General features: G+C 38.1%; 1 protein-coding gene across 1 annotated transcript in view; it reads left to right on the top strand.

The window, feature by feature from the left end:
- Window positions 1–6,748: 6,748 nt before the first annotated feature.
- The window catches only part of LOC127652629 (inactive phospholipase C-like protein 2), a 112,439-nt gene continuing 103,826 nt past the window's right edge, over window positions 6,749–15,361 (top strand). Inside the window, exon 1 of the mRNA XM_052138884.1 lies at window positions 6,749–7,257. Coding sequence (XP_051994844.1) covers window positions 6,925–7,257 — 333 coding nt within the window. The 5' untranslated portion in view covers window positions 6,749–6,924. The remainder of the gene's footprint in view (window positions 7,258–15,361) is intronic.

Genomic DNA, 15,361 nt, shown 5'->3' with positions numbered 1-15,361 from the left:
ACATTTACATTAAATCATTTAGCTGATGATTTTTACTAAAGCGACTTACAAATTAAGAACGTAAAAAGCAATTTGTCATTCAAAAGCCAGTATTATCTGCAGTATCACACTGCCAGTGGAGCAGTGAAAGTAAGGTGCCAGTCATAGTAGGCTAATAAATATATAATAAATAATATAAAATATTTAATAAAATACAATCATTATATTCAACAAGACATAGACATAAAGATGCTAGGAATATTTTAACAGATAGGCTTTACACAGACTCTTGAATATGTTGATCAAAGCCGTGGCTGGTTTCCGAGTGTGTATCTCAAAAATGAGTTTTTCTGTCACAGATGCATGAGAGTCCTCCCACAGTAACACTTGCATTTGATCTGTGCTCTCTCTCTCTCTCTCTCTCTCTCTCTCTCTCTCTCTCTCTCATGTGCACTCCTGACATACACGGTGCAATCAGAACCTCCTTAAGGAAAATCTGAAATGGGAAATGTATCCTCTCACTCTCTTCATTCACTCTCTGTGTTTCACTGAGATGGGTGGTGGCCTATCTGTAGTAAATTAGCTGATTTTGTCTTGCCAATCTTCTCTCCCTTCATCAATCCCTCTTTAGTATTCCCTCTGTGTCAACCATATCTTTCAATTAATCATTCCAATGAATGATTCCACTTCTAATGAATCAGTGAAGCACTCGTGACCATTGGGGCGGAGCATCATCTCCAAGGACGTTTGGGGTGACTGCAAGGTCAATGTCCTCATTCAACACAAGAAAAAGAAAAAAACATCCAAAGCATTTTTCAGTCTTACAAGAAAAGAAGGGCTCTATTGCAAAAAGAAACACTACAGCAAACTTGGGCCAACAAACAGTTTCTCAGAAACAGACTCCAGACAGCGTTTTGATGGCGTTGACTGACTGTGAGCTTTTATGAGCTTTTTTTATTTTTTCATGAGAATTATGAGCTTTGCATTTCCTCATCTGTCACCCTGGAGTCTTAGAGAAAGTTACAGTCGTTGCTGTCAGAATTGACATCTCTTCCATGGATTGCAAAAACACTATGGGAAGCTCTGGAGACAGATTATGGTTATTTGCTCATGAACAACCAGCATCAGATCTTCTTGAATTAAAAAAAGCTGATAACTTACCATGGAGTATGGTTATGGAGAGACTTTGGACAGCTGTTAATGACCTTGTTCTCCGTTATATTGCTCTTGTCTGGCTTTAATGCCCCTGCTCAGTGTTTGATTGCTGCAGTCTGAAAATGATGAATCATGCTGTAATGGCTGCTCAGGCTGAGGAGCATATGATTTCTATCATGCCATCACCAGCTAATGTGATTTGGGTTTTCTGGGGGATATCATTTGACAGTATAATATTTCCCTTCTTTCTTTCTCTCCCCTTTTGTGTTTATGTGTGCACAGAAGTGCAAAAATATAATGCATATAATTAGATTTTACACCAAACACAACCTTTCATCTACAAAGAGTGCCACCTATACATCAATGGTACTACAATTCTTTTACAGCAGATATACAGTAAACAGTTTTTATTTTGTGTAAAAATCATTTTTTTTAAAATTGATAATTAAAATACTTACAAATTGTGTCTGTTTGAAGATCATTGACAAATAAGGTTGTCTGAAGTGATAGAAATGAGAAATCTTTATGGTGTCCAATTTGGTTTCATACCATTTTGGAAAACATTTAGCATTTTCCAGCAAATTATTTTTATAATGACTTAAAAAATATAATGTAATAAAAAGAAACTTACCTTGCATATTGAACACATAAGAGTGCACACAACTTCATAATTAATTATAAATAAAAAATATTAAAAATATAATGAGTTGGTTATATCAAGACGTTTTCTCAGGGTTACACCATATGACCTGAACAAAATGTGCCTTTTCATAAAAATGTCCAAATATCAGATATTTTACTTCACATTCAGGTCTTCAGGGTCTAAAGGTGTCCTCTATGTTTTTATGTTTTTGTTTTTTGTCAACATAAAAACAAAATTGCTGCGTAAAAGTTGGTTATTTTAATTTTCAAATATTAATCATATTTTAAAACAATTGTTTCACTGCTTAGTTTTTATAAGAAATACTAATTTCTTTTTTCAAGAATTTCAGCTTTTATTGTCTTAAAACATCATGGTTACTGTCGTAATCTCCGTTCCCCGAGGGACGGAACGAGACGTTGTGTTGAATGAAGTGACACAAGGGGTCATCCTGGGATGCCAAAAGTACCTCTGAACATGAGAAAAGGCCAGTGTCAAGTTGGCAGACAGAATTTGCATGCCCCGCCCCGGACATACGGGTATAAAGGGAAGCGGGGCAGCGAGTGCCAGTCAGAATTTGTCTTCGGAGCCGAACGGTTGTGCAACAGCAAGCTGAGTTCACCACTGTTCCACTCACCTGTACTGGCAATAAGCACTGCTTTTGGATCTACGGCGCATTTCCAGCTGGCGTTCTCTCTCTGCACGCTGTGCAGTCCACACCCCTGGGCACTTCGACAGCACTTTCATTGCCTGAAAGAGTGTTTCTCCTCCTAAAAAGTGTGTATTTCCTCTAAAAGAGTTTGCGTTCTGTCTTGGCCATTTCTCAGGTTCAGAGGTACGTTTGGCGTCCCAGGAAGACCCATTGTGTCACTTCATTCGACACAACGTCGAGTGAGTGACAAAAGGGGAACATGTTCATTGTAGTGAAGTTCAAGTAATTATTTTATGTAAATAGCATTTTTCATGTATTTTTAATTCATTTAACAGAAACATTATGTGTGGCACATTATTTACCCTTGAAACAAATAAAGAATAATTATTTATTTTCAGAATCTACTCTGAAATACTTTTTTTGGTTAATTAGTGTTAATGTCTTGTTTTCCAGTAAAAATATTCTAACAGTAAATATTCTTATATATTTACTTGGCATGCAAAAAGGCATAAGACATTATGTCTTGTTTTCAGAGAAATCTGACAACATATTGAAAACTTCAATAATGCTTAAATAATAATAATAATAAAATGCTATCAAGGTAAGAAATAAACTTGTTTTTCCTTTGAATTAAGTTTATTTTACTTACCCCACAGGCAAATAGTTTTTTTTTTCTTGTTTTAAGAATTAACCTCACTAATTTAAGATGACATGGCATCTTATGCAATTTAAATATATCTTGTTTTAAGAATGTTTAGATATTATTTTTAATGGAAAACAAGACAAAAATACTAATTAAGAAAATCATTTTTTGGCTGTGTAAATGTCCCCACACATGTCAGAGCAAATTGGGGATGCTCTCTTTTTACTTGGGCCAGTAAGCACCCTTATATTAATGCCCAAAAGCAACCACTTTCTTTCACATTCTCTGTTCCACACGATCTGCTGATACATATCAACATTCAAGAACCAGCTGAAAACACATATGTCCTGTGAGCACTTAACCAATCCACACTAACTGCACTTACTTTTCAACTTAACTAGTTAATTTACTGAAAAGTTTAATGGTGTAGCCAATTTATATTTACATTTCATTGAGCAGACATTTAGCATACACTTTAATCCAAAGTGATTTACAAAATATGAACACTATTTTAGTGGGCAAAGGAATGAGTGTGTTAGTATGATGAGTGCATGTGTTGTGGAAGTCAGGAGCAATCCGAAGAGCGTCCGAAGAAGCTGGTGTGGTGCGAAGCAAAGCTCAGGCGAATTTCTCCCCGACACAAGGGCAGAGACCGAAGAATCCTCCTCCAAGGGAACTGGGCGACAATACAGGTGATGACGAAGGTGACGGTGAACAGGTAGGTAACCACACCTCTAAAGACAGGTTACCAGCAGACACACAAGCAATCTCCAACGAAACAAGGAAGCACAGTTAACACTTGACAGCAAACAATAAAATGGCAAAGAAAGAGGGGAAACACAATTAATAAGTAGGGAGTTCAATCAGCCTCCCGGTAACAATCAGCATTCCCATTGAAACGCTGATCACGCGTGCCGGCTCCACATGTGAGACACGAAGGTGAGAGAAAAACAAACAACAGTATGAGCCAGCACAACCGTTACATAAAAATGTAATTCTCTCATCATTTACTCACCCTCATGCCATCCCAGTTCTGTATGACATTATTTCTTCTGCAGGACACAAACAAAGACATTTTAGAAGAATGTCTCAGCTCTATTAGTTAATGTTAATGGTGACCATGACCAGAAATCTAAAGAATCAAAAAGCAGATAAAAGCAGCATAAAAGTCATTCATAAGACAAATTCGTAAGAACATAAGGTTAAATCCATATGTTCAGAAGCGATATGATAGGTGAGCCTGAGAAACAGATCAGTATTTAAGTCCTTTTTTATTATAAATCTCCACTTTCAATTTCACATCTGAAAAAAAAAATACTTAAATATAGATCTGTTTCTCACCCACACTTATCATATTGCTTTTGAAGATATGGATTTAACCACTGGAGTCGTATGGATTACTTTTAACTGCTTTTAGGACCTTCAAATTTCTGGCTACCATTCACTTGCGTTGAAAGGACAGAGCTCTATCTTCTTCTAAAAATCTTTATTTGTGTTCAGCAGAAGAAAGAAAGTCATGCACATCTGGGATGGCATGAGGGTGAGTAAACAATGAGAGAATTTTCACTTTTGGGTGAACTATACCTTTAAAGGTTTTTTTCTTTTTACTTACAGCTGTGGTCAAAAGTATTGGCAGTGAGATACATTTTGTGTTTCGCAAAGTTTTTTGCTTCAGTTGTTGTGGTGTTGATTCACATTGTTTCTAGATTATTGTGCAGTGATCAGATGCATTTTAAATAATTGAAAAACTTCATAGGCCAAAAAAATGTACTTTATCACAAAAACCCAAATTTCACATTTATTTGGCCCTGGCACAAAATGACCAGCTAACATAAGTTCACTTATTATATCAGCAGCACCTGGGAAAGTGTGAATGAGTACTAGTCAGGTGAAATCAATCTATCTTTCTGATTGGATTATAAGAGCAGGCTGATTGCTATAAAAGGAGGGAAGAAGTGCTTTCAATCATTGTGTTCTTGTCAGCAATGTTTACCTCTAAAGAAAGATGTGCCGCCATCATCGCTTTGCATCAAAATGGCTTCACATGCAAGGAAATTGCTGCAAAGAATATTGCACCTGAAAGAACCATTTACTGGATCATCAAGAACTTCAAAGAGAGGTGTAAACTGCAGCGAAGAAGGCTTCAGGATGTCTCAGAGTGTCCATCAAGCGCCAGGTCCTTCTCCTCCTGAGGAGTCAGCTACAGAATCGTGTCACTACCAGTGCAGAGCTTGCTCAATATTGGCAGCAGGTTGGTGTGAGTGCATCTGCACGCAGTGAGATGAAGACTTTTGGACAATGTCAGCCAACAGTGAAGCATCCAAGGGAGTGGGCTCTCTCACAATTCTGCCCAAAAACACTGCCATGAATAAAGATTGGTATAAAAACGTCCTGCAAGAGCAACTTCTCCCAACAATCTAGGAGCAATTTGGTGATGATACGTGTATTTTCCAGCATGATGGAGCACCATGTCACAAGGCAAGAGTGATAATGAAGTGGCTCGGAGATCATTACATTGAAATTTGGGATCTGTGGCCAGGCAACTCCCCGGATCTTAATCCCATAGAGAACCTGTGGTCAATTGTCAAAAGGCGAGTGGACAAACAGAAGCCCACAAATTGCGATCAACTCTGAGCACTAATAAGGCAAGAATGGATCTCCATCAGTCAGGATTTGGCCCAGAAGCTGATATCCAGCATGCCAGAGTGAATTGCAGAGGTAATGAAGAACAAGGGTCAACACTGTAAATATTGACTCTGTTCCTGTATTGAATGTTTTTGCCAATAAATGCCTTTCAAACTTATGAAAGGCTTATCATTGTTTTGCAGTATACCATAGAAACATGTGAAAAAATTATCTACAAATTTTACAGCAGCAAACTTAGCAACACACAAACTTATGTCACTGCCAATACTTTTGGCCACGGCTGTAGTGTACATGAACAGAATTGAGACAAGACTGAGACAAGTCCTCAGATGCATGTTTATCATTAAAAAACTAACAAAACAAAACCAACCCTAAAAAAAATCAGCTGAAACCAGCATAAACTGATTGTCTTAGCTGGTCACCCAGTCAGTCAGCTGGTTTTTAGAGGGGTTTAATGCAAAGAGACCATATAGACCAACTATCTTAGACCATCTCAAATAACAGCTTTTTTTTTTCATCAGGGGATCAAAACAAAGCAAGATTGAAGACGAATAAATCTGGTAGTGTTTTTGCCTTTGTGTGGTCCTTTCTTTTCACTTTAGCTGAGATTGCAATAGTATGCAAACCAATTGTCAAGCTTTCACTCTCCATTTATGTCTTTACTCTGGTCACAAAGCATTCAATTCAATTCAATCTTCAGTCATCTTTGATGGGTTATGCATGGAAAGGCGTTTGGAAGGAGACCAAAAGTGACTGAATGCACACTGACCGTACTGAGACAACAGAAATCCTTCTATCATTGCTAACAGGGCGTCCGGCAATCAAGAGACAGAACTAGGCTAATTGGCCCTCATAACCCGGTATTATCTCGGTAGCTACGGACGCCCACTGCCGACAGCCGGCAGTACACGGTGCGAGCGCCATCTGTGAGCTTTATTTTCTCAGACTCTCCGAGCCAGTGGAGACGAGGGGGAGAGAAGGAGGGAGGAGGAGAGAGAGGGGGGAGTTTGAATCTATCCGCCCGCACAATCTATTCACCACCTCGACTGGTGGAGGACGCGCGGTGTTTTCTCGCTTCATGGATTTGATGGTTTCCATCCAGCTCACGAGGACGCATTGGAGTCTGATGGCTGTTTGTTTGCTCCTAAAATCAAAGGCTCATTCACTCCAACGGTGAGTTTCTTGGCGTAGCTAACGTCAGAACACGCGATGGCGGAGCCGCAGGCTTCCCAACCCGTGGCGGGATCCTTGTACGAGCTTGGCTCCTCCGAGGCAACCACTCCAACCCGGGACTCTGTGGAGATTGCAGCGGCGGCAGCTGCGCTGAGCATCAGCGATACCCACGCCGCGGGCACGCGAGCATACCTGGACGTGTCGGCAGCTGCACTCGCTGGTGGTGGATACCCGGTGTACGGGGCCGAGGGAGTGTACTCGAACGGACGGTACAGGGAACACAGCAGCCCGCGGATCGGTATACGAAATCGCGACAGTTCTGCGGAGCGGTGCCCAGGCACCGGGAATCCACCTTGCGGTATTATGAAGGTGAGTGAGTGTCATCACTTTGTTATTGACTGAGGACAGACTTTCAGAGCACTGCAGTAGTATACAATCTGCATGCGTGCATACGCAAACATTCACTGCTACAGAAACACGTTTTAGTGCCTTAGTAGAGTTTTGTGTGCCTTCCTCTGTTAGGACGTATATACACGTTTGCTGTGTCTCAAAACCTTATGAGCTGCCTACATAGACAGCATTTGTTATTGTTTTTTACAGTTTATGTCCAATGTCCATTTTATGTCCTTTGTTTTCGGACATCCTGTGTTACCATGCCTGCAGAAAAAACCACACACAGCTAAAACCAGCCTAAGCTCGCTTGTCTTCACTGATCGCCCTGGTCAGACTGGTCAGTTGCTGGTTTTAGAGGGTTTTTAAGCTTTTTAGCCAGGCAGGGAAACCAACTAGACTAGCTGGGCCAGGCTGTGTGACCAGCTAAGACCAGCCAACTGGTTTAAGCTGACCCCCCAACCCTTCAGCAAGGTAGGTTTTGAGACACAGTCATATCCTTATAGATTACATTTTCTGTGTTCTGTTGAAAGGTATGCCAATGTTCATGTGTTATGAATGTCCTGGATCATAACTCGTTTTATTGTTTTATTGACGTCTATTAAGGTACTCTTAAACATTTATATGACAGCTGCATAGCACAGGTGACAGTCCAGTGCACCCAAGGCGAACCTTAATCGACTTGATGACAGAAGGACAGCTGTCAAACCTTGTTTTAATTGTGAAGGATAGTAATTAGTTTAGCGAAAGGCTCTTTCGAGGTTGAAATACACGTGAGCAGAAGGCTTTGTGTTGGATCAATGAATCTATGTGATCGATCAGTTGACATCTGTCACAGGAGTAACAATATGTGACGGAGTGGCTTAGTTGTCAAAACACAGTAGTGTTAGGAATCAGTGCACTTTGACTAATGACTTTATGTCAATTTTAGGATTGCTTTTAGTTCAAAGGAGAGACAATGGGATGAAAGAAGAAAAGAGAGGGAGAAAGAGACACAGAGACTGAGACAGTTTGAGGACAGCGTGTACAAATGATCTTTTGATGAGTTTAAGACACAAAAACTTCCCTTAGTCCTCAGTGGGGCCGTTTTCTTCAGTGTGTCATCGTTGTTGTTGTTGTTGTGGTCATTGGACAGTTCTGCTTTCTGAGATTAATGAGGAGTAAAACATCAAATTGTCATTGGGTTGATTCATTTTGCTTAGCAACTGACATGAAACAGAGTGGTATTTTCTCGTTCCCCTCACTTTATTGAATTCCTATGTGGCTGTGTGAGTGTCTTGGCACGTGCCATCACCTGAGCTCTTCAAGTAAAAGTGTTTTTGTAGTGCTTATGTAGAAGTTTTAGCAGCTCAGATTTAAGCAAGCATTCGTCCGTTTCTCAAGACATCCGCAAAACTTTTAATCCAGAATTGGTGCCTGAAGGGTCACGATGTGTGCAGACAACTTTTATATAGTCATGCATACACAGACTTTTGACTTGCGGCAAGAAGTCTGGCTCTCATTGAAGGTTATTTTTAGGCAAGAACTACCCACTTAGACATGAAGAGACCTCCTGGCACACATTAAAAGTGACCAACCAACCACAGTTCATTCTGTTTTTTTTTTACATGTCATTAAGGGGCGGGATTATCAGCAATAGATTAAACTACAATAACAGACCGAAATGAATTTTCTTCACTAACGGTTGTACAGAAAAAAAATAAAAAATTGCTGAAAATGTGAATAGACTTGTGCCAACTCGGTACTTTCTTTAAATAACTTTGTTGCCAAGACACTTGCCAATTTTGTGTGCATCAACAGATTGTGGGCATGACTACTGAGGCCAAGACTAACTTTCATATACTTGAATCTCTGCTCCCCATCTGTAGATTGGTGGAAATTATGGATGCACCATTACAAAATTCGATACCGATATCTGATTATTGATAGCATAATCGGTCGAAATGGGAACAAATTGTTCAGTGGTTTTACTTTTTTATGCTACCTTGTTAGCTTTTTTTTTTTTTAGCTTGATAATTAATAACACAACTTTGAAAGAAATGTAAATAATAACTTTGTCTCTGTATGTCTTCCATGTTTCAGAGCAACTGGTCTCAGTTATAGAAAAAACACAGAAAAGCAGATTATTAAATCAAATTAACATTCTTAACTCACATTAACTAATTTCTAAAAAGCCTCTTGTAAGACTTACATTAAATTGGTAAGATTTCGTTATTTAAAAAAAAAAGTTCTTTACTCACATTAACGGAATTCTGAATGATGAAGCTTGTCAATTTTAGCTGAAGCAGCCTCTGATCATTTACTCAGCCTCTTGCCATCCCAGATGTTTATAACTTACTTTCTTCTGCAGAACACAAATAAAGTTTTTTTGGAAGTATATCTCAGATCTGTAGGTCCAAACAATGCAAGTGAATGGTGATCAAAACTTTTAAGCTCTGAAAAACATAAAAATGCAGCATAAATGTAATCCACATGACTCCAGTGGTTAAATCCATTTCTTAAGTGATCTAATTATTTTTGACCCAAATATAACTCTTTTTTTCTGTACATCTTTCCATTGCAGTCTCTAGGAACAATCATGATTTAAAGCAAGATTACACTTCTTAGTGCTTGACGCATAGGCAGAGCACTAGATGGTGCTAGGAAGTTTAATCCAGTTTAAAATCATGATCGCCTAGGAGACTGCTGATGTCAAGATTTATAGAGAAAAAGGAGCTATATTTTGGTCTATTCTCATCCAAAATTGATTGTATCACTTAATAAGACATGAATTAAACCACTGGAGTTTTATGGATTAATTGTATGCTGCCTTTATGCGCTTTTTGGAGCTTCAAAGTTTTGGTCACCAATCACCATTAAATATTCTTCTAAAAATCCTGTATTGTGTTCTGCTGAAGAAAGAAAGTCATACACATCTGGGATGGCATGAGGGTGAGTAAATGATGAGAGAATTTTCATATTGGGTGAACTATCCCTTTAAGAGGAGTAATACAATTTATTGTGTTACAAATTGTAACCTCGTCAAATTCTTGCAGTGCAAAGCTTCCAAATTGCAACTCATCTAATTCAAAATAATTTCACACAAGAGACATTTTCTTTCACACACAGCACAAGTTGTAGCACGGCACGAGTCACTGCATCTAGAAATGTTTAAAATAAACTTGCTGTCTAAACGCCATAAGGCTATGTTATAAATACCTGATATTTCGTTCAGGTATTGGGAATATCACAACCTTTGCTTCTGTAAGCCATTTCAACAAACAGACAATTTCCAATTTATCAGGCCCATTCCTTCCTTGTTTGAAGATGATTTTTCACCTGGGATTCTAAAGTTTTGCCTGGTGTCATGGAATGGGCTTTTGTGTAGTGTGTGGGTGTAAGCATGTGAACTGTTATTGAGACTTTAAAACTTAGTGGCAGTCTAACAGCATACGGTGTCCTCTGTTACCTTGACTTGCTACGACAAATCCCCTACTCAAAGTGCCCAAGGCCACAGCGACCCAGAGAGCAAAATCTGCCTTGCTTTCCTCACCTCTGCTCGGAGTCTTACCTTTTTTTACTTTTATGGCCTAAGGCTTGTGCTTTGATATTAAAATCACCTCATAAGGTATTACTATCACCTAGGTAATTAAACCGGACTATGAAAGTAGCAGGGTGGTGATGGAGAGCAGCATGCTGCAAGAATAATGATTAATGGCTTTAAAACTTTGAGCTGTCTGTCACAAATGTGTCATGCTTCTATTACAGCACAGCAGTAAAAATAAACCTGCATTAGTGACATTTATGTTTTTAATCAATTGATCATCTTTCTTATGAGTTCTTATCTCCTCCCAGAAAATAGCGGGGGATGATTTTATCAATAACACATTGAAAGAGAGAAAGTGAGGGTTGCATGTGGGTTGTTGTTCGTTTGGCTGACTGAACACAGGAGCGTTTAATCAAATCAGATGCTGCTAAACCAAGCAAATGTCATTGACAAATGGGAAAATATCTAGTAAGGTTTACAACTTGCAGCACGCCTCTGCATATTAGGAAACGACAAAGAAGGTGAAGTCAGGCAACAGTGTATGAACAAATGTGATGATTTCTGATTATGTTATTACAAATCACAAACCTGGTGTTTGTCTAATTGAGTTGGTGTTGAACAGATATTAATTATGATATTGAAAAGCAACTGGCTTGTGGCTGTATAACAGCTTTAGGCTATAGTTTATATTTTTGACATTAGCTAATGTTAATCACCTCCCTATGAGAAAAATCAGACACAAATCTCTTTAATATGTCAGTTGTTTCTCCTAGAGCTCACATTTTTTTCCTGTCAAAAAGACTCTGTCTCCTTTAGAGATGTCAAGAATGTCAACTGTTCTCTTCTGTAGCTCAGATTTGCTAAGATTTGCCAAAGTTTTCAGTGAAAAGTCAGATATTTCAATATGTTATCGAACATTTCTCATCAAATTCCAATTTATCTGAGCTATGCTATCCTCATAAAATGAATTGTTCAATACTCTTTCTATATGCTATTGTCAATTAGGAATGTGTATGTACTGTAATATTAACTGTAATACTTATAATTCTAATAAATCAATAATTATTGTATTATAATTAAGTAATATCTAACATGGGATGCTCGGTTGTGCAGCACTTTATTTGACAAAAATAACTCCAATGTTGTATTTTGGATTGTGTTGTGAGGATCTGTGTAAAAGCACTTTGAGTGAAAATAATTCATGTCATGTCATTGGCCTATTTTATTTTTTATTAAAGTTTTAATTAATTAATTAATTAGTTTAGACTAGGGCTGCAACTATCGATTATTAGAATGATTATTCGACTATTCAGGGATTATTGCAACGATTAATCATTAGCTCTTAACCGATTATTCAGCTTGTGCCCGACAAGCTATTAAAAATGCTTACTAACAATAAAGAGGGAAAAATAATCTTTTAAAAATGACATTCACTGAATTAAAGGGAATTAAGTTATTAAATTTAAATCAGTAAAGAAATTCACTGCAAAATAATCCTATTGTTATTACGTGTTTTTGTCTAGTTTTCCATTTAAAATGGTCTAAAAATCCTTAAAACAATATACATTTAATTGAGAAGCAACATATAAAATAATTAGACTTGCTTTAAGAGGATGTATATTGAGTGTATTTTATATATTACTGTATTTTTCTCTTGATTATACTTCTGCGAGTGCAGCAAAGACAAATATACTTGTATTCAAGATCTATTCTCTAAAAGACTAAATATCTTATATGCTGCTTCTCAGGTGAATGCATCTTTTTTTAATTGTATTAAATTGTATTTTTTATATTATGTTCAACATTCTCAGATAACAATTTATTCTTCTGCAGTATAGCTCCTAATGTAAATGTACATTTAAAGGAGTTTTAGATATTTATATTGGAAAACAAGCCAAAACAAAAACAAATCAAAAACGTATTTTGTTGCAGTGTATAATGGGGTGAAGAGTACACCTCTCTCACATTTCTGTTCACTTCCATCCATCTTTAACAAACAAAACAAACATACTCTCTCTTATTAATAAAGCTGCGTATTGCCAATTTTCTTCAAGATAAGAAATGCACAGTGACACATATATTATGATTCAATAAGTCGCGAGCAATCACGTTATAATCTAGCTGCATTAAGCGCGTGTGCTCGAGGGACGAGCGTCCCCGTGACAGAGTTTTCAGAGATTGGGTGCAGTTTCAATCTCTCCCCCTCAGATCAGGATATTCTTGCAACTCACAGAAGAGGAAAAATGCCAGTTTCAGAGTTTGTAGTTATTTACATGATCTGCTTCCGTATTATTTGAACTTTATTAAACCTATAACGCTTTAAATATAACTGCATTAAAGATGTAAATCCGGGTGTTTCCTTTAAAGATGCTTGATGCAAGTTTTGCTTCAGCGGAGCGCCAGCTACATTTATTCCACAATGAGAGTCCTTCTGTATTTACTTATTTTGCATTATTGCATTATAATTCCCTTTTACTTTGCGATCTACATCACCTGAAGCTGTGTGTAATTTTTTCTCTCCTGCAGTGCGGCTCTCACACGCCATCATTAGAGTTTAATGTGATCTGACTTTATGTTTAATGATATCAAATGACTACTCGCCAACTAAAATTTTTAGTTGGTAATTGTTTTTGTTGATAATTTTTTAGCGTCGACTTTGTTGATAACGTTGACTAACCATTTCAGCCCTAGCCACAAAGCTCTCTCCATGAATAAGTGCCACAGACTGGGCCTGTAGCCAACTGCCTAGCCTGCTGCCAGGAGGGGAGGCAAAAAGAGGAGAGGCTTGGAACAGATAGAAAGGGAAAAGCTGGTTTCTTGAATTACTTCCCACTCTTGGATGCACCAAATAAGTGTATCGATCGGTATGAGTTTACACAGGAGAAAGCAGATATCTTATCTACCTCTCTTCCTGGGAAAAGATGGGAACACAGACAAGAACAGAGAGAAAGCACTCAGTATGGGGTGTAAAATAACTCTAATCTGAGCCCTCATGCTTTTAAATCAACCTACTGAACAGCTTCATATGGCCTAAATGACTCTACAAGAATATAAATGCCAATACTGTTACCATACACCGATCAGCCACAACATTAAAACCACCTGCCTAATATTGTGTAGGTCCATCCTCGTGCTGCCAAAACAGCACCAATCAGTATCTCAGAGTTGCATCCTGAGATGATATTCTTCTCACCACAGTTGTACAGAGTGGTTATCTGAGTTACAGTAGACTTTGTCAGTTTGGACCAGTCTGGCCATTCTCTGTTGACCTCTCTCATCAACAAGACGTTTCCGTCCACAGAACTGCCGCTCACTGGATGCTTTTTGTTTTTGGCACCATTCAGAGTAAATTCTAGAGACTGTTGTGCATGAAAATCCTAGTAGAAAATTACCAATAGAATTTTCTTATAAAAAACCCAATCAAACCAATTGTACATACAGTTAACAGTGAATATGGCATTTACTAATAGTGCACTTGATGAGCATTTACTTCGAAGTTAAACTCACATGCTCGTGCGGATCCAGCGAGAGCAGCACCAATCTACTGAGTGTTTAAACGCCGTGGATCGCTTGCTTGGATTATCACGGACTGACAATCATGGTTTGTGAATTATTAGAAGAAGATTTTATCCTTATCCTGAAGTTTTAATTCCAGCTGATGGAATACGTGCCTCATAGAAAATTATTAGACAGAGCACTGGACAAGAAGAAAACGTTGCCTTAAAAAAACAATCGGCCAAAAGGGAAAATGTATCGGCTGATTTCAATGTGTTATTGATAAAATCATCCCCCGCTATTTTCTGGGAGGAGATAAGAACTCATAAGAAAGATGATCAATTGATTAAAAACATAAATGTCACTAATGCAGGTTTATTTTTACTGCTGTGCTGTAATAGAAGCATGACACATTTGTGACAGACAGCTCAAAGTTTTAAAGCCATTAATCATTATTCTTGCAGCATGCTGCTCTCCATCACCACCCTGCTACTTTCATAGTCCGGTTTAATTACCTTACGAGGTGATTTTAAGATCAAAGCACAAGCCTTAGGCCAAAAAAGTAAAAAAGGTAAGACTCCGAGCAGAGGTGAGGAAAGCAAGGCAATAATGAAAAAATCGGAATATCGGTCAGTTATCGGCCTCTGCAATATATCGGTCCACCAATACTTTCATTGAGTTTTTGTTTGAGAATGCTCTCATTATGGTGTTTCAACAATGCTTTCAATTAATGCATACTTTTGAAGACTATGACATTACAAAACTTGAAAGCTTTCAAACTAAAACTGATTAGTGTGGATGTGATCTTTGTTTCAAGAGCACTCCATTCTGAAACTTCTTTGTTGTTGTTCATTGTTTTTTGCATATGCAACCAAATTACGTGCTATGGGACTAAAAAGGTCCGTGATTAGCCATTGGCTGGTAAATGTTCAGATGTTACTCATCAGTGATTAAGTAGTATTGTGGCAAAGGTGGTCAGCATCGAGGCCATTTCACTGGGTGTTGAGAGTAAATGTTTGGCATGACTCAATCTGTGTAATGCATGTCCAAAAAAGAGATCCA

The sequence above is a fragment of the Xyrauchen texanus genome, chromosome 12 (assembly GCF_025860055.1).
Source record: "Xyrauchen texanus isolate HMW12.3.18 chromosome 12, RBS_HiC_50CHRs, whole genome shotgun sequence".
Lineage (NCBI taxonomy): Eukaryota > Metazoa > Chordata > Actinopteri > Cypriniformes > Catostomidae > Xyrauchen > Xyrauchen texanus.
This window is presented reverse-complemented; position numbering and strand designations above follow the sequence as displayed.